The sequence below is a fragment of the Chiroxiphia lanceolata genome, chromosome 4 (assembly GCF_009829145.1).
Source record: "Chiroxiphia lanceolata isolate bChiLan1 chromosome 4, bChiLan1.pri, whole genome shotgun sequence".
NCBI classification, from domain to species: Eukaryota; Metazoa; Chordata; class Aves; order Passeriformes; family Pipridae; genus Chiroxiphia; species Chiroxiphia lanceolata.
In genome coordinates, this window is record NC_045640.1 from 42,858,150 (window position 1) to 42,879,055 (window position 20,906).

Consider the following 20,906-nt stretch of genomic DNA (forward strand, 5'->3'; position numbering starts at 1 on the left):
GCAGCTTCACTGCTACACAGGCCACAGACATCCATTCGTGGGCTGTGGGAGGTAAATGTCCAGAACCTTTTAACACACCATTTCATGTCTTTCTGAATACAGCGCCTGCCTCTCCTTGCACAGTGAATATAAAGTTTCCACTGAAAACACATGGGCATACAGGTTGTGGAAGAGATTGACACACATATGGCGTTTATAATTCTCCACTCAGACTGTAACTATGTCTTAAACTTAGAAATATCCCAGTCACTCCCATTTACACTACACCACTTCTCATATTATACTAGCAAAATCACACTGCAGAGGAGCCAAAATGAAACGCAACTCGGGACCATGCTCAAGCAATAAACAAACTATACAATGTACCTCTTGAGAGTCATGAGTTTGTACCACTTGACAGAGGACTGACCAAGCCAGGAACATGGTACTCTTCCATCAGGCTTCATCTTTAGTATAAAGTTCTCTATAACCCCTTCACAACACATTCTTTAAAAGCAGAGACCACCTGGCCTAAAAATAACTTCAAAGTTGTTGTTGTCTTTTTTTAACAAGGACAATAGAAAAAAAAAAAAAAGACAACAGTTGTTACACAGGTACAAATACACAGGGGAAAAAATGGATACTACAGAATACTATGCCATAAAATCTGCAGCTGCCTTCCATCAAATTACATGTCCACTAATAATGAGTTTAGTCAATTACACATTGATTTCTTTCACTCCTGACAATGACTGCTAGTAAATGAAGCTATAAAAATTAGTGGAAATTAATTTTAGTAAAGCCAGAAAACACCCTGAAATATCCTAATCTATTTTTTGCACAGTTATTCTATGAAAATTGTTTCATACACAGCACACAATTTAAATTGAATATATTTACATTTATGAGAGTTTTATGACACTTGTACCCTTGGTCTTGTAGTATATTCTAAAAGACAAGTTATTCTTTAAATTATTCAATTATAACAATTAGTTTAGGATTTTAAAGTCTTTGCAATGTGCCAGTGCAACTAACAGATGACTTTAAATTGATAAATTATGCTTAAGCCTTGTAAAATAGTTTACTGGTGAGTACAATCAACTTTCTGATAAAGCGCTGATCAGAAGTAACAGAAGTTATGCATTCTAGGAAGCTACAGCAAACCCTCTCTAGTACAAAATTAAAAAATACTACTTGTTGACAAAGTAATTAAAAACTTCTTGAGTCTGATTCGGTGGCCTTGCAGTTAACACCATGAGCAGAATTTGAGTGTGGTATTTCATACTCATGTCAGGAAAAAAAAATTGAGTTCTGCCAAAAGCGAAACATCTTCCCAGCACAGGAAGGCAGCACACCACTTTCTGAACTTCATCACACACACAACTATCAACATGCATCCCACTCAGTATCAGTTGATATTTCCAACTAGAATCTAGGCCAGGTTTCTGTGGTATAAGCCTTCAAGAGTAACATGAAAACACGACTAAATCCATTTCATATGAAACACTTTCTTACTACTTATGCTGGTCATTACTATACACCTTTACTCATCTGTTAATAAATTAAGTCAGTATTTTGCACATGATTGCAAAAATTTTTATCAACTTAACAAAGTCTAATTGATGTTCACGTGCATCAAGACTGACAAAAACTTTGTGGTTTCCAAAATAGAAGAAAAGCTACTTTACATTCAAAATGTGAAAAGTGACATTTATGTAATTAGGTAAAGAAAACACCACTCACAAACAATTTGTAAGTCAAAACAATTTCAATAAATTAATGGTCAATTCCATTTCCCTACTCGTTCCTCCTCAATATCACCATTTCCAGGTAGAGTGGTGCGGTGTAATCATATGTACTGTCCATTATCAGTTCACAAAATAATTAGATACAAATTAAATTTCATAAAAAATAATTAAAGCAGAAGTACAGTGAATTGTTATAGGTTACAGGGAAGAATGAGTGGTATTTAAATCAGGGTAAAACACCAGAACAATATATCCTGGAAATTTTCACAAACAAGAATAAATCACACTCATAGAATCTCCTCCAGGCTAAACAATGCCAGCTCCCTCAGCCTCTCCTCATAGGACTTGTGTTCAAGTCCCTTCACCAGCCTCGTTGCTCTTCTCTGGACCTGCTCCAGCACCTCAATATCCTTCCTGAACTGAGGGGCCCAGAACTGGACACAGTACTCCAGGTGTGGCCTCACCAGCGCTGAGTACAGGGGAAGAATCACTTCCCTGGTCCTGCTGGCCACACTGTTCCTGATAAAGGCCAGGATGCCATTGGCCCTCTTGGCCACCTGGGCACACTGCTGGCTCATGTTCAGCTGCTGTTAATCCAAACTCCCAGGTCCCTTTCTGCGTGGATGCTCTCCAGCCATGTCCCCATGGGGTTGTTGTGGCCAAAGTGCAGGACCCAGCACTTGGCCTTGTTGAACCTCATCCCACTGGAATCAGACCATCGCTCCAGCTTGTCCAGGTGCCTCTGAAGAGCCCTCCTGCCTTCCAGCAGATCAGCTTGGGCGTCATCTGCAAATTTGCTAATGGGACACTCAATCCCCTCATCCAGATCATCAATAAAGATCATCAATAAAACAAGACTGGTCCAACACTGATCCCTGGGGGACACCACTGGTGACCGGCCGCCAACTGGATGCAGCACTGTTCAACCACCACTCTCTGGGCCCGGCCCTCCAACCAGTTCCTAACCCAGCACAGGGTGCCCCTGTCCAAGCTATGGGCTGCCAGCTTTTGCAGGAGTATTCTGTGGGAGACGGTGTCAAAGGCTTTCCTGAAGTCCAGATAGACACATCCACAGCCTTCCCCTCATCCACCAGGTGGGTCACCTGATCATAAAAGGAGACCAGGTTGGTCAGACAGGACCTGCCCTTCCTAAACCCGTGCTGACTGGGTCTGATCCCTTGTCCATCCTGTAGGTGTTGTGTGATTGCACTTAGGATGATCTGCCCCATAACCTTGCCAGGCACTGAGGTCAGGTTGACAAGCCTGTAGTTTCCCAGGTCCTCCTTTTTGCGGATCAGCGTGACATTCACTAACTTCCAATCATCTGGGACCTCCCCAGTGAGCCAGGACTGTTGGTAAATGATGGAGAGTGGCCTGGCGAGCTCTTTCACCAGCTCCCTCATCACCTTTGGATGGATCCCATACTTCATAAAAAACCTATGTGCAACTTTGAGTTCATGTGTTTTTCAAAACCCATGTAAGAACTCCTTGCTTACACTTAAAAGTTTGAAAAAAAGTGAGACATTTTTGCAAACACTTCTACACTATTAAAGTGAGATGCTAATAAATCTGATGTGGAAAAATTGCACAAGTTGAGCTATCCCTGCTGCTTTCAAAATACTCTATTTATATAAAGAAATCTAGTATCTCTTCAGGAGTTCCAGACAAGAACATTGAAAAACCTTTCAAAGGTAGCTACAGATGTTTGGACATCCTTGGACTACCCATAGGTTTTGGGATTCATAAACAGTAGTTCTGAATTCAAGGTAAAAATTGGTAGAGATCTCAACAGCATGTATCATCTGACTGTAATGGCTCTCAAATATTTTACATTCTGGGACATAATCTCAAATGGATATTATTCTCCTAAGCAGTGTCAACAATGCTTGGAGTATTAAAGCTTTTTAGGTTAATGACAAATGCTGCAATAACAGATTACCTCAATTCTTCAGTTTCGGGCAGTCATCTTAACTCACAACTATTTACAGGAGTACTTAATTTTTAATACAGATTACATACACAGAAACCATCCTCCATTCTTTTCCCGAAGTACCTCAAAACCAGTAATTATCAGCACATTTTCCTCTTCCCCTTAAACACAATGTAAAGTATCATTTCCTTCATGTTAAAAAACTTAGGCAAACACCAACAGTGCATTCTAAGGTCACCAAATTTACTGCCACTTCATGACTCCAGTAGCTAGAAAAAACACTTACAGTGAAGGGACAATTACACAGATATTACACAGCTGTGTAGGTGGACTAACAGACAGCTAAATTGAAGAGTGCAAGAATGGAGTACATAATTTTAGGAAAATAAGGCAGAACTATCTTCTCTTTCCCCCACCCTCCTCACTTGGAAAGAAGTGGAGGTTTAAAACTTAAATTTAAGCTCAGGGCTATTGGACACAAAACTGTTAAGCTCCCAGAGGCATGTTCTGAAGTTTATAATGCTGATGTCCTCTCCCTCCCACCAACCTTATGAGAGAGATTGCTGAATAACAATCTCATGCTCCCATCAGATTTAGAAACACCAACTGAAACCACTAAAACCCCAGAATAATAATTCATTCAAAATGTCATGATACATTTAAATGCCCCATACAATATATAAGTCTTATTCTAATGTATTTAGACAAATTTACTGCCAAAAATTTAAATCTCTGGCCACATGACCCAATTTCATGCAAGCAAGTTCATATTTATCAGCATAATGCAGACATGGGATGGTCTAGGCACACCTGTCCTATTGGTATTTTCTCAAGAACTTTGAGAACTTCAAAGAAAATTGTTGAATAAAAGAAAATTACTAAATATGTTCTCCAAGGCAGTAAAACACCACTTTGGTCAAAACACCCAGATAAAGTAATAGTATTCACCAAGTTATTTTCTTTATTCATAAAGCTGTGGCACTAACATCATTCTAGATGTTCACTGCACAACTGGCAACACCAAAGCAACAGTTACAATGCAGTAGTGTGTGCTGCTTTGGTAACACATTTACTAAAGTTACCGATCATTCCAACAAATGCCCTTCTGTTGAGCTGCTGCTGCTGCAGATGAATCTATAATCCGGATCTTTAAAATAATGACAAGCCCAGAGCAGTCAGGCTGGTGCCTCAGCTGGGTGGATGTGCCATAGACTGCCAATCATCCCTTTGACAGCAGACTCATTTGTCACCTTCTGTGCCTAGCTCTGTTTTCAGTACAGCAAACTGTTTGCATGCCATCCATCTTAAAATGGGAGCAAGTTGTAGCATTCATAAAATAGTTGCCATTGAATTCTCTTATGTATGACAAATATGTTGAAACAGACATGAAGAAAACCTATTACTGATAAATACTCATCCCAAATGTGACAAGATGTCCCATTTCCAGAATATCTAAATTAGCTTACAAAACTGACTTGAGCAAAGGCTCACGACAGTACCAGAGCACAAACTTTTCTCTGGACTCCATACTTATTTATGCTTTAAATCTAACAATGTTTTGAGGAAGAAAAAAAGAAAAAAGAAAAAGATAACTGTATCTTTTGTGTTCCTGCAACACTTATAAGGTCTTGCATTGCCTATTTTACAGGCTAGATCAAAATTATATATAATATGTATGTTTGTGAAGTCATTTTATGTGATGTGGTTTTTACACAAAGCAAAGTATTTTTACTTACACAAACAAAGTTTAATGCATATTAACATGGCTTTAAAACTATAAATTATCATTATTAAATGTTAAAAATTAGACATTGAAATTTGAGGTATTAGTGATTTCAATTTGCAGAATGGTCACAGATTAGTTTCACTGTCTTAACAGTTTCAGTACTTCAGCAGTGGAAAAAATGCATTCTGTGAGGATAGATGGAAGTTTTTCCCAACACTCACAAAATTTTCTCACTTTGGTGTAAGGACAAGATTTAATGTGTGCGTTAATTAAATTGGAGAACATGCAGAAGTGCTTTCTGTTTTTAAACTGTGAAAAAACACATGAAAATAAAAAAGTAAACACGTGTAAGGTCAAGAATCATGATATCAGGCATTCAGGACAAGCAAGTTCTTTTTATCACATCCAAACAACACTTTGTCATCCATACCTGCTGGGGACAAGGTTTACTACTGAGATACAAATCAGCCAACTATCTTGGAGGAAAAACAAACAGAAAAAATTGCCCACAAAAAAACTCACATATCATTGTGCCCATACCAATTTCACAGCAGGAATCCAGGGACACAAGTTCTTCACTCATGTGAGGCAACCCTAAGATTTCACATTCTTTGCTGCGTAATAGTGTAGGAAAACTTCATGGAAGCTGGATAAACGTATACCTCTTTCGTGTGTGTCCTACTACTGCACTGTTAAAATGTAAGAATAAAACTCAGGGACTTTTCTGAGGTTAATCAACCATACAAATTCTATATTGTTATGGTCATTAGTACCACCATTGAAACCACTGTTCCTGAAATATGCTGACACGTTTGAATCACAAGGATGATAGTTCTGGCACAGAACTGAACATTCCTGAGACCACCCCAGGAAGGGGAATAATTATTTAATGTTTCAATGTGAAATATAAATGAATTAAAAACAAACATATTTTTCAATCTTCTATAAATGCTAGCTGGTCTTCTGCTGGGTTTTATTGTTTATTCATCGCGTGACTTCAGTGGTAGTGGAGGGGCAATATTTCTGTTCTAAGCTAACACGATATGGTTTCTAAGAGTTATCCTTGAACTCACTTAGAAGCTTTAAGGGAGAATCTGAAATTCTCATCACCATGTTCAAGGTACAGACATAGATGGGACCAGCAGAAAACCACCATAGGTTTTCCCAGTGCCCCACATAATAGTGGAAATTCTGTGTCTTTTTTATACCTTATCTGTTGTTAAGTCCTTTCTGCAATCATCTTTAATGTTTACTTGGACATCTCCTAGAGCAACTTATTATTTATCTCTCGTGTTATGAGGAAGTTTAATTTCGAAAGGGCTGGTAGTTGTTACAGAAAATTTTCATTCACTTCAATTATCTGTTGGAAGGAAATAACTTGTGCTTTTGTCTCCGGTCATAGTCGCATGCAAGGAGACTCTCCAAAGAGCCTACTCCAGGGGTTTCCAATTAAAATCAACACTGAAGACAGTTTACCAGTGAAAGATCATTTTCTTTTGGGAGAACTCTCTTCTCGTGCCCCTGCATATCCTCTCTTGTGTAATGCACAATACATTAACATATCCTGAAAGCTTTGTGTAGGGCCTCTAGCAACTGTACAGAAATAATTTATCCAGACTTTTCACTTTTATAAGTAACAAACTCCATTTAATTTCAGTTGTCCTTTATTTTAAAAATAATTATCAAGCAAAATGAGCCAATTTGCTTTTATATAGGAAAAAAGTAAAATCATGACATTATATCCTTCAAATAAAGAGAATCTAACACAAAGTTCGAAGAAATGCCTTTCCCTCTCCTCTTCCCAAATCAATCAGGAAGCCAACTACCACCACCTGATGGACATCCCATTTTGCAAATGTTTTACATTTTTTCCTTGCAATTACAAGATCAGTTACCTAGAAGTGCCAAATAAAAATAGGTAGAAGTGTACCTACCAAACTGACTCTCCCCGACAATTTGGTTCTACACTGTTTTATATTCCAAGATTGGTGTCAGAATGCTTACTTTTAAGATGGTCTTCTGTGCATCACAGATCATTTCAAGACTTTAAAATTAGTTAGCCGCAGGCCTTTACATTCATCAAATTACAGTGGTCAAGAGTAATACAGAGAATGTAATTCAGAAGTGAAAGGAAGGAAAAGCAAAATATTTTACATTTTAGCATATGCACACACACACATAAAATAATTCAAAACAGAGTGAGAGCACAACTGGGTAGTTTTTATGTCAGCCACATCAACAATACACGTAACACCTGCCAACTGTTCCAGATACATGTCAAAACTTTACTGTCTGAAAATTCAGAATTAAGACTAACCACTCAAACCCAAAGCCCAGCTCCCAGTACCCATTTGTGGTGGGGAAAAAAAGTGATTTTCCCCCTGGAGTTAAAAAAATGGTAACCCCCAAGGGGGTGGTGTCTTGATGTTGACCCAATCAGCGCCCCTGCCAAATTTAAACATATCACACCAGATCGGAAAAGAAGGATGATGATGTAGTTGGAGGAGAAGTGGCCATGTTCTGAAGCCACAAGGAGAGAGAGGGGCCAGGAGCCCCGCTGGGGGCCACGGCCTGCCAGCCCCCTGGCTGGGGTTGCAGAAACTTGGAAACAGTGTTAAACTGGACCGAGCTCTGTAACTAAGAGCTGGGGGAAGTTTCCTTGCTGTGAGTGGACAGCCAGAGATACTGAAAGTGGCAGCAGAGCAGCAGTGAACGGAGAGCTGTGGCAGAAGGCCAAGACGATAAGAAACAAGCAGCAAAGACGGCACGCAGCTAAGCAGAGAGACACAGAGATGTCTGATGGAGAGAGTGAGAGAGAGAGAGAGAGAGACAGTTTTGGGGTAAGAACCAAAACCCCTTTGAGACTCCTCCTAGGAAGAGGGGGTGGACTCCTACTTGAGGGGAGTCTTGGAATGCAGCAGCATCAGAGATAGGAGCTGAGAAGTTCAAGACGTCCTGGAAGCTGGACCGAGATGTCCGGATGGAACGTGGGGGAAGTGGCCTTGTTCCGCGCTCCTGCTGCTGCCATGCTGGCAGTTTCGAGACAGAGCAGAGGAGCTTTGATAGAATGCTTAGGGCAAACACTGAACTGAAAGCTGCCCTAAACGTTCTGAATCAGGGGGAGCTTAAATCCCCTGAGGAAGGGACTGTCACGAAGATCTCTGCACTTTGTGATATGATGTGGTGAGGTGAACCCTTGTCCCGGCTATCTCAGTCCATGGGGGAGAGAGACCTTCACTTGGAGTCGAAGAGCTGAGAGGAGTGAGAGGAGACCCCCTTGTGTGTAATGGAGAGAGATCCAGCTACAACTCCAGCTATGATTTCTGTATTGGAGAGGAGAGACACTGCTGCCCTGAAAGTGGAAAGGATCTTTCCTTCTTCCCTTCTGGACTTTTACTGGAGAGAGAAGAGATTTGATCCAACGTAAATATTGCTTTATCATAGGAGAGATAGTTAGGATTATGTATATAAATGTATTATAATATTTTTTTGTGTAATAATTGTAATATAATTCCCTTTGCCCCATACTGAGTCTTGTGTTGTGTCTGGAAAACCCCTCTCACACTGGAGTGAGTTGTGGGAGGGGGGAGCTTGGACTCGGAAATTGGATTTTTGGGGGTCTCAAACCACGACACCATTACTCACACAACAGAATACTAACACTTTAACTAGACTTGTCATAAAACAAGAGAAGTTTTTTTTCATCATACAAAACAAACAAACAAACAAAAACAACAAAAAACCCCCAACAACAAACAAACTAACAAAAAAAGGTGAAGGAGAGGTAAAGAACTTACACACAAAACCTTGTGTGTACTCTGCTTTACTTAGGACTTGTTAGCTCTCCTGAACTGAACTGTCACCTAACAAAAGATGCAAGCATGGATAATAGCATTTACACTCAGCAGGATGTAGCCAGGGCACTGTAATACACACATCTACCCAATTCAGTAAAAAAGAGTTTACACATCACACACTGGATGTGCTCCAGCACCTCAATGTCCTCTTTGTAGCGAGAGACCCAAAACAGAACACAGAATTTGAGGTGTGGCCTCACCAATGCCCAGTACAGGGGGATGATCACTGCTCTGGTCCTGCTGGCAACACTATTTCTGATACAAGTCAGGATGCCATTGGCCTTCTTGAAACTTGGACATTATATTTTTCCCATGTTTCAATTCTGCACATACTTTCTTAGTTGCTCAGGATATTTTAACTACTAAATTTTTTAGCTTTTCAGAGCTTTGAAAGTCACTCAGCAAACTGATAATTTGAAATTAGTCAAGTCAAATACAAGGCATTATTAAAAGTACTCAGAAACAGAACCTTTTCTGGAAAGACTGACACCTTATACTAATAATTTTATCTTGAAGTCACTGTGTAAAGCTCAGCTCACATAGCAGTGGCTCTGATGCTTGGGAAAAGAAATTAATTGGCAGCTTCTTTCCATCCTTTAGTGGGCAAATATCCACATTAGGACTATCACTCATGATGTCTGTCTGTATACAAATACCAGACTTGAAAGGATCTGTATTTGGTATTCTACAAATATAATGCATAGGTAGATCCCATTTCCCCATATGTACTTTATATGCAGACATTGTTCCTACCTGAACAACCTTATCCTAAGGAGGATATTCCTTTTAAAAATATGTATATGTTTGCTTTTATAATTTTCCTCAGCTCTAATCAAGTTTAAGTGGTGGAAAAATCAACATTTGCATTTACTTACATTATGCAATGATCAGTTTAGAAAAGCTATGAAAAATTATTTTTTGTGCTGCATGAACAACTTTCTGCTTTGACAACAAACCTCATATTTAGTTTTATAATCTACATCTCAGACAAACAACCTTTCATATAATATAAAGTCAGTAACAGCAATAAAACCATGCTACTCTGGAAAACCTATGCTATTATTAACCAAAATTTCATGTGTGTGTGGTCATAAAGTACTGGCAACTCCAGAAGCTGTAAATAGGACCTAGTGTCATTAATGTGTCTAAAAAAAAAAGAAATATTACTGACACTTCAGTTGCAGAAAATACTGCATAGCTTCAATGTTTCTCTTTGAGTTTTCAAATCTAATCACAATTACAAATCCAGTTATGACATCAATGTGAGCCCTTCCAAAGGGAATGGAAGAACAGTAAATCCCAATGGATCTAAGAGTTCTGCAGCAAGGATGATGTAATATATAAAAATAGACAACTCTGACAGAAGCTGCAAGTTGAGTAAATAACACACTGCATGTCATTAATTTTGCATTAGCTTGCCAGTAGTCATTACTAGAAGGATGATGAACTAACAATTTTGTTTTGCTTCAGGTGTTACACAAAATAAAACTATAGCATTGCTCATATATTAACAATAATACACAACTTAACATATAATTTGAAACAGTAATAGTCCCTTAGAGCATGGAGGAAGGAAGGAAGCTGTGCAGCTAAAAAGGTTGTGCTTTGCCACAAGACACAGAACACAGGGATGGGAATTACTTATTGCCCTTACAGCATTACCAGTGGATGTTCCCATAAAGAAACATCCAACTTCCATACAAAAAAATGGTTAATGGGAACCATCCAAATCATCTCAGACATTTCACATTTCAGATAAAATTACCCCACAATTTTTGTAGTGTCTCACTTCAAAATACACCTACATATATAATACAGTCACACACTTCAGGAATTAATGGTACTAGATGTGTTCAAATACTACAAATACAGTAATTTTGTATTACTTCTTAGTATGATGTACACATTGACTTCACTCCAAATCATGAGTAAATTATCACCATCACAGAATAATTTGTGTGGTTTTGAAATTGCACACTGAATTTTGTAGATGAAAAGCAACTAAACAAATATCTGTCTGGTAAAAGGATACTTGCACTTGTCAATGTTAAGAACTAGGTCCTTTCTTTTATTAATGGAACATTCAATACAGTATATTTTATTTTCACTATAAACATTAAAAATACTAAATAAATTATTTTATACTATTTTGTTATTAATAGAGACAAATTTTTTTGAGCAAACAAGCACACATTAATGATGCTAACATGTTTAAAACACTTTTGCATACCATGCTACTTCCCATCAGCAGTACACTGCAAATTTAGGTATGCATACAATTATGTTTTGAATTACCATTTTTCTCCGGACATTACTTAAATTAATTTGTTTTATAACAAAGAACAGAATGAGTTCAGTTCAATTTCTATTTAAGTCAGGTAACCTTTTTGCTTTCATTTTGCATAAGGCACACAGCAGAATCTACTCAACTTCCTCCCTCCTTGCTCTTCACATTCTTCCTCTATCTTGAGGAAACTCAGTTACCAGCAAGTTCAAAAATTGAATCTATTTAAATTGATTCAGCTGCCATAACTCATATGAGCCTCTAAAGCCAAAACCTTCAAACATCCTGTGCTCCAAACATTTCTGACGACCAAGCGTACCTGACCTCAGTAGTTTGTTTTTCTGTGCATTTATTGCCTTTGTAAACAGACTTGGTAAATGTAATACTTCCAAGGTCAAGGACGCTTAGAAAATTGTTTTTCCCTCCAACCTTTCCATATTCTTTATACCTTTTTATGAAGTCAAGCTTTTAATGTGTCCACACCTTTTTGTTCGCTGCCCTATCAAATAATTTTCTTAGATGTGGTTTGGTTTTTTTTACTAAAAGAAAGCTCTTCTTGTTAATGTGAATACTCATGACTGAGTCTGTTCTTTGCTTTTTGTTTTATTAAGTGATCCTATATTAGAATGAAAGTTCTAGATGATCCCAAAAATCATCAGGAACATTAAAAGCTGCAGCTATTTACAGGCTTAAAAGACTGACAGTGTTCCTTTAAACCGATTTCTTGTGACTGGGTATCTGACAACTGTTCCTACTGGTTCAAACTAAAACAACTGAAATCCTACATGTAATAAATATGACTAAGTACACTATTACATTGGCATCAATGTACTATTGAACTTATTATCAATTTATAATGCCTTAACAAGAAGACACTATATCAAACTACTGCAAAGACCATACTCTCGAGAAGCAAGCACATATAAGGTATTTCATGATCATATGTAGTGTGGACCATGGAAAGACATCCAGCAGTATGTATTTTACAACATGCAACATAAAAAAACCATGCAGAGAAGCAATGGTATTAGGCTATTTTTTAACATTAAGTCTCATCCCAAATTATACTGGACATCTGTAACCAAGGGGTAAAATTGAATCAGCTTTTTTGAATTCTCATCTACTATGTTAACCACCAAAAAACACTGCTTGTCGTTTTGGAAACTTCCACATGACTTCAGCAGCCAGACACAGTGAAGAAAGGAAAACAAAGTTTTGCATCAAATTCAGGCATAAAAACTTAAAATTCATGAGTTTTTAAATCCTTCCTAAATGTAGTGACATGATACACAGTAGCTTTGCAATGTAATTTTGCAGACAAAGGAAAAGGTAAATTTGTTTCATAGAACAATCTGAACATAAATTTTCAACCCAGGAACTTCAGACTCTTGGCAGACAGTATGAATCCAAACGGTATCAGGAAAAAAGGCTACTTTGTCAATGCTTTGTACTATTAATTTTAAAAGAAGATGGGGCAAGAAGTTTTCTACAATTTGCTACTAAATCAGCAGGCTCTAATATTTTTTTAAAATAACACACATCAAAAAAAAAGCTAGGAAAACCCTTACACTTATTTTTTCAGGGAGTCATGGCTGCAGACAAGACTTGACTCAGTAACATTAGACATGGTTTCATTTCCAGACCTCTTCTCATTTACATTTTCAGTCAACTCCTTCAAATAAAATCCAGAAGGAAGACTTGTCTGCCCTAAACACATCTCACGACAGCTGTCTCAAAGCAGTGCATGAGGATAAAATTGTTACATCCTTGTAACTGGAGTGGAAGCCAGGGTTATTGATGGCTCCATGCCTACCACTCTTTTCTTTCCAACACCGGATAAACGGATTGTCACCTCACGTGAATCTCAAGCTGAATGGGATAAGAAAGGCTACTAAAGGCAGAGATCCCTTTTGCAGGGATTTCAGCAGCTGGCTTTAGCAAGCCTGGCTGAGAATGCACTAGCAGCAAATTTCATAAGCCTGTTAACCAATTCAAATCTAGACAGATTATCACAGAGTAAAACACCACACATAATCCTACTGTTCAGCGCTCTCTGCAGGTGCTTCAGCATTATACTTGCAGGCCTACCTGCATATCTTTAACTGTACACCAGTAAGCTTTGATACTTTGCCTTTAGCAAAGTAAAGACTACAGTACAGACTAAAGCCCACATCGCAGTTTACATACCAAGTTTAGACAGACATAGACTACCAGAAACCAGGGAGTTACAAATTACTACTCTATACCACTGAAGAACAGTACCTTATTTTGGACAAAGTTATTTTTCCTTTATGAACTTGTATTAATTTACACTGAATATGTCATGCATTATATACAGAATAACCAGCTTAGCAACACTCAGACCGAGTATGACTAATTTTTCACAGATGTACTGAAGCCACAAAGTTTACTGGCAGTAAGATATTACAAGGAAATCTGCCCTTTTTTAAATTCACTCCTCAGATGACTATTTAATTTTAAAGTTTTAAAATCAAAACAAAAACAACAAACAGTCTAAGGGTAGAAAAAAAGCCATGTAGGTTCTCAGGAGAATGGGTCCACACTCGATTCAGTCAAGTTGCTTTAAACAAGGGCTTTTTATGAAAAAATGAAGTAGCCTGAAGTAGATACACACAGAAATAAAATCCACATTCAGAAGTTAAAATCCAATTTCGACTATTAAGCAAGGAGGTGTTACTACTAATCTAGTTAAAGACAATTTCTCACACTTGAGAAGCACAAGGAAAAATTTTCTAGATTCAAGTGAGAGCAACTCAAACTCATCAGTATTTTTTTCTTTCCTGAAAAAGAACTGACCAATTTTACCAAACTACAAAAGGTGGTAAAAGGGATGCAATTTTATCAGGCTGATAAAACACATTTTTATTTCCATATACTATGAAGTTTCTATTTTTCTTACCCTAGAAATCAGCAATGCTTGTTCCAAAAGTAACATGCCTAAATATGATATTCAACATCAGATTTCACTTCAAATGATCCTTCAAACATTACAGTAAGTTATTAAAACACTATGAAGTATTTCAAATGCCTATCATAATCTAAGTAGTACAATATCACTCCTAAACACAGTATTTTAGTAATCATAGCTTACTTCGGATTGTGCCACTGAAAAACTGGGGAGCACTGATGGCAATATACATATTGAAGAAAGAGCAAATTTCAGCCTAGAAATCACTCCTCTACGATACTGGAAACATATTGAAATTTGAACCCTCTTAAGTGTTTTAGATAAAGGAATTTGACAATGTGACACAGGAGGACCTTTTAAATTAAACATATTTCCTGATAAAATAGCAGAAGAATTGACCAAAGTAATGTTTGAAGAAAGGGAGACTTTTTAAGCTAAAAAAGTCGTTTTAATTTGCTTTCAGCTCTATCACAAGAGATTTCTCAAGCATAACAGTGGGGACATTTAACAGTTTGACAAGACACATTCTTATCAAACATTGTGTTTAATGGATGCTCAGTATTTATTCACTTTGGCATTGACAAACGCAACTGCAAATGCCAGTTAAGTTTAAAAGATGTCACTCAGATCTTCATATTACTTTGAGTGTATTTGAGGTCTGATATCAGGAAAAGCTTCTATATTTTGTTTGGTTTGGTACCATTCCAAGATGCTTGATTTATTCAGGCACATTCTTCTCCCTAGCTTGGCAAGGTCGTCTTTCAAATAATAGCCATTTATGCATTTTTTCTTAGGAGTCTACAAAATCCAGCCTCTTCTTACTGAGTCTTCTTACACGTGGAAAACAAGCAAGAAAAACCATGACAAATCCTTTTTGTTGCTTCTTTAGTGCTCATCTTGTCACACTCCATTTCCCTCTACTGACATACTAAAGTGTTATGGGGGCCAATTTTTTAAGTCCTCTGTGTCATGAAAGAGATACTTAAGTAAAATGTCTGTCAAATATTAAATATTTTATATATACCCTTTGCTTATACTTCTCATTTCCTACAAATCACAGGACATCAAAGCAAGGAAGGTCAGTCAAGATGGCAAGAGACATTGTGCTGTCAGTAAGTTTCGTGTTTACATTTGTATTTTTATATCATAGTGAAATTGCTGAACTAACAAAGCAAAGGCTATGAGGCAATTTTAGTCATAACGTAGCATCAGTATTATGATACCACACTGCAAACCCACAAGTAAATTGTTAGTGGACCATACACAGTAAGTTACAATACCTGAGGTTTAGTGCATTCCTGTGAGCCAAAATGAAATGAATGCCATATAGGAGGAAAGGAAAAGATGAACATTATCAGACATGCCATAGTACATTCCACCACTATGAAGATAATGTTAAAATTCTGTTAAAGAGGGTCCACCGTCCTCCACAAGTTGTTTCTATTGCAGAAAGCCATGCCACAACTGAGAGCACTGCATTTCATTTTTAATTCTTGGAAAGCACAGCCATGCATCTGCATTTAAGATCTACATTTTGCTCTATGTTTTCATGAAGATATAGAAAACTTTCTTCAGAAAATACTGTTTGAAATTTCTGAAGAAAAGCATTCAGAGATTACTGTAAATAAAGCATAATAATTTAACAATAAAAATAATAATTCCACATGCTAACTATGGATTTAGGGTAAAACAAAATATAAGAAAATTATACACTGTGAAGACTTTGAGAATGCTATCAAAACGGCTTTATTACTTTGAATCTTATGTAAATAACACCTAAACTAGAACACCCACACGGAAGAGCAAATCTGAAAACAAATGCATCATATTAAGCCTCTTTCAATTTGACTTTAACACATTATTTACTACAATATCTGAACCTCTGGGGTTTTTTTTATATACTTCTTTCTTTATTTACCCAAAATTAAGAAGTAGAAACAAAGATGACACCCTGACAGATGTTGGCGAAAGAATGTATAGGCAATAAGTCCACAGGATATGTGCTATGTTTCAAATTACTATGTGTTTCGAAAAAAATCCTGCTTTTTTCAGTCAATTTTTCAAGAAATTAAGACCAAAAAAAAACAAGGTCAAGGGACATAAAATATGAATGGAGAAAAAACAGTGTAGCCTGTAAATGTATGGATAAAACAACAGAAATAACATTGCTAGTAGAAGTGAATGAGAGAATAACGTCTACAAGATCACCAAATACTGTAAAAATAGGAGGAAATGGACCAGCGTGAAGAGTCTTGACTACGTTTTAAAACTCATTTGAGCTTATTTGACTTAATTTGCTTTGAAAAAAAATAATAAGCTCGGTCATATGCATCATATTACACTTTGAAAAGCAACATTTGACTGTAACTGCTGAAAATTTTAGAGTTTATTTGGCAATCTCTTCCAACTCAACATGAAATCTTGCTCGCAATGAATTTCCAAACACATACACAAAGCCATTATGAACTTGCACAACAGAACGGCACATGATAGACTTTTGCTCTTAAGTACCACTTAAGCTTACAAAAACTCATCAGGCGTACCTAAAGTGAAATTTATACAACAGGCAAGCTCCTGTGAATGCAAATGGCACTGTGTAATCTAAACACTGCCCTTCTAGAGGTAGGTACAGATCACACTACAACTGCTTGCTAAGCACAATGTACACATCTAAATAATATGGACAAAAGCAATTCTTCCTGTAACTCCTATAAAGTACAATACCACGATTTTATTTTTTTTTTTTGCAAAAACAGGTCAGTAAAATGTTTTATCTTCAAACCAAATGAACTGGCTTAATCCATATTAAATTTGGAGGCAATTAAAACTGCACTGAAAATTAAACCATTAAAAGCTGTTGTATAAACAAAACCAAATTGTTGGTATAAAATGTAATTATTCAACTCATGAAGAAAAGCCTGTATAAGTAGCAGATGTAATCAAACATCTACACGCTTACAGACACACACTGAATATACAGTGAACTGGCAAACAAGTCAAGGAATAAGGATGAAGGAAAAATTGAAAACGCCTACAACTGCCCTGTATCAAAGACAGTATTTTAAAAACTGAAGTATTTAAAAACTAAAGCTCTAATGCTACAAATTTATATGTATATGGTTACATTGTGAAAAATTCAGCCCAATGAATTCAATGAGATTAAATATGCACAAAGTTATTTATGCCCATGCCTTTACGGTTCTAGTAGATTTAGGGCCTTAAAGAAACAAATAATAGCCAAAGACAAACAGCTTTTCCAGCATTTTCCTCACAGTTGAAATCAATACCAAGCAAACATATTAATCTAATAGAGCTTTTCTCAGTTTAAAACCCATATAAAAAATTTTATAGAATAAGTTTTAATTATTAGTTTATTTTCATCTCAAGAGAAAGTCTGGAAACTTTCAACATGTATAGATTTCCCCCCCCCCCCCCAAAAAAAAGCAATCAATGACCAAATGATTTCTTTGATGACGGGCCAACTATGTAGCTCACTAAAACCCAAGTATAAAGGGCTGACACCAGCATAAGTTAATTTAAATTTAAGTTCTGGATACCAAAAAGAAATGAGAGATCTAATCAAAGTATTTGGTGTACTGCAATGTAGCACAGCCCTTTTCAGGCAACACCTGTTATCACATACAGCGAGTGCTTCTCTAACTGACCTTTTAACATAGTACACTAAACTAATGCTACTGTAACTTAAGAGAAAAAGGAAATGAGAACAGAATTGCTTTCACAGTTTCCCATAATGACTGGAAAAAATAATACATGACATTCACGGTCAGAAACACACGTTCACCTCTGAACTAAGATGCAAGCTGCACACACGTTCACTACTGATGGAGCCAAACTCACATTATTTTAAGGGGAAAGCTCCCTACAGAAGCACACTTTAAAGATACCAGCAAGTTTAGCCATTTTGATTGTGTTATTTTCAGTAATTTTCATGTTTCTGTTCTTTTGTGAACAATAAATACAGATAGCTTACCGTATGGTAACCTCTAGGTAGAGGTGGCTTCCCCACAGGATAAGGGTCAACAGTATCAATAATTGTTTGTCGTTCCCCTTTCTGGTTGATTTTCCTAAACCTTCTTCGAGACTGCCTGTGAGATGCTTGACGCTGAAAATATGCCTCACTTTCTTCCATATAATCAACCTACAATAGATGCGAGAGAGGGTGTCATTTCCCACAAAAAATAAAAATGCTTCTTGTTTGAAACAACAAATCCTACTTTCAAAAACAGCAGCTAGCTTTGAATTTCCTGCATTTTCAGCATTAAGAGTGAAACCATTACTAAAAAAAAAAAATATATCAACATTAGTATAAACAGCATCACTGAGTATGAACACTTTTCTAAAAGGACAGAAGAAAAATTCTCCCTTTCTCACCCTCTTCTTACACTTGCACAAATACAAACATTTCACCACTCAAAATATTGCAGAAAGAAAACTGGTACACCATTAATATTGTTGTTATATTTACTTTTACAGATTTCTTGTAAAACTATAGTTTTCTTGTGCTAGCAAAATACCAGAAGAGTTTGTAGGTTTGTCGGGGTTGTTTTAAGCTGCTTTATTATTATAGATAAGCAGAGATGCTTTGAAGTATTAATCGCACGTTAGCTTAAGTAATTAATGTTTGATTGAATTAAATATATTCTCAGCCATCTGAGGTTTTTAAGACTAAATTTGAACATTTTTAAATTCTGCCAACTTTACTGAGTGAAGGGAAGGTTATTTTGCTAGCAACATCTGCTGTAGTCCAGTGGCAGAATAGCATCGTCTTTGAGGCTCCTGCCAGCTCAGGATGCCTCATCTGAACAAATACAGAATCAACAGGCTAAATTTTTTATTAACAGATCAGTTCATAATACAGGCATGACAATTATCTAAGCCATATAGAGATGGCTTAAATATAGACTGTGATATTAAACATTTTTTCCTAAAAAGTGACAGTTTATGTAAAGCTTGCAGAAGGTCAGGAAATTGTGGTATAATTTGAAGGTTGTAGAAGGGATTAGGTTACTTGTTTGTTACCAGTTTGTGTAACTCACAAGTACAGGGAACAGTTTGTTGTCCCAGTTTTGTTCTCTAAAAGTATACAATTTAGTTGGTTGTAGCTGTGTGAACGGCTGTTTTTATCACTCAAACAATGTAAGTATGTAAGCAAAGAATGGTAAGAAAGTCATGTGTGAAATCTTATATTTATTAAATGATCACATGCAAAAGAGAAAACTCTAAGTTGTATTGGAAACTGAAGTGTTACTAACCCTGGTCTGTAAACTTTGAAAGCAACCGAGTGAAAACGTTCTTACCACAATCATTTCAGAGGGCTCTAGAACAATGCATTCACATCCACGCCTCATGCTCCCAGCAGAACGCTTGCCAAAACTGAAGAACAAAAATATTTCAATTATAAAAGAGATCTGAGCTATAGCACAATTAATAAGCATATTTACATCTTATCCAGATACTGCAAAGCAGAGAAAAAAATGTACATACCTCTACACAATACAAGTTTCATGTATATGTCCTTCGATAGTGTCCTTGGTTATCAGTTAATTAAAACCTATTTTGTATTTACATAGTTCCCTAAGAGTATTTGCTAAATAAGTCTATTAACACTAAAACAAGTGTCAATCAAGAGCTGCCTACTGAAGAGGTATAGTTGATTCTGAACTACATTACAGAGTTTGATCTCGTATCTTCTGACATTACAGTATTAAGTTACCTAAGCTATCTGCATTTCTATAACGAAAGCTAGCTGGAAGACCAAGAAAATAATTAAAAGGCTGATCAACTTCAATTAACTCTTTTCCACTTAAAATAATAAAATAAGGAACATGAGTGTATTCCCAAACTGAATAGATGAGGACAAAAGGTTGTTTTGCCCTTTCATGACACATTCCCACTGCAATGCAATAATTAAACATGATACTATTTTGTTTCCTGCAGGATAAAACAGAAAGGCTTTTTAATTTTAGTTTCTGGAGCGCTCTGCCTGTATTAATGAATGTGTGCACCTGCAGGTTTCACTGCAAAGAATCCTCAAAATGCAGATGTAAAGGTGGAGTGCAGAGAACCAGTACATAATTCAGTGAAATACAGAACCTTTAGAGTTAGATCCTTAATCCTACACCATCGGAGTAAAAGAAAGGCAGCCAGTTAAAGTTTGTTTATGGGCTATGTGATTCCTCCTCTGGGTAGGAATGCCAGGTCAATGCCAGACCCTTCCCATCGCAGACTGCAGGGCAGGAGAGACAACAAAATGAGTGGAACTTCATGACCCCGCTTGTAGTTTGCTGTAACCAACCTATGCTATAGTTTGCAAAGAGCCAATATAACCATTTAGCCTTTCCCTTTCTTCAATTGGCACCGTGCAACAGACATGGGAAACCTTCCTATCTGAAGCCCACAGGGCAACAGCTTGAAAAACAAACCAGACTCAGT

At 37.0% G+C, this 20,906-nt stretch overlaps 1 protein-coding gene across 4 annotated transcripts in view; it reads right to left on the minus strand.

The window, feature by feature from the left end:
- RAPGEF2 (Rap guanine nucleotide exchange factor 2) overlaps positions 1-20,906 on the minus strand; it is a 181,349-nt gene that overhangs the window by 70,939 nt on the left and 89,504 nt on the right. For 2 of the 4 annotated variants that reach the window (XM_032685082.1, XM_032685079.1), the window contains exons 5-7: positions 19,772-19,847; positions 18,445-18,612; positions 15,734-15,751 (exon numbers count right to left, since the gene is read on the minus strand). In XM_032685082.1, the coding sequence (XP_032540973.1) occupies positions 15,734-15,751; positions 18,445-18,612; positions 19,772-19,847 (262 nt within the window). The remainder of the gene's footprint in view (positions 1-15,733; positions 15,752-18,444; positions 18,613-19,771; positions 19,848-20,906) is intronic. The other 2 variants (XM_032685083.1, XM_032685080.1) reach the window with 1 other exon arrangement.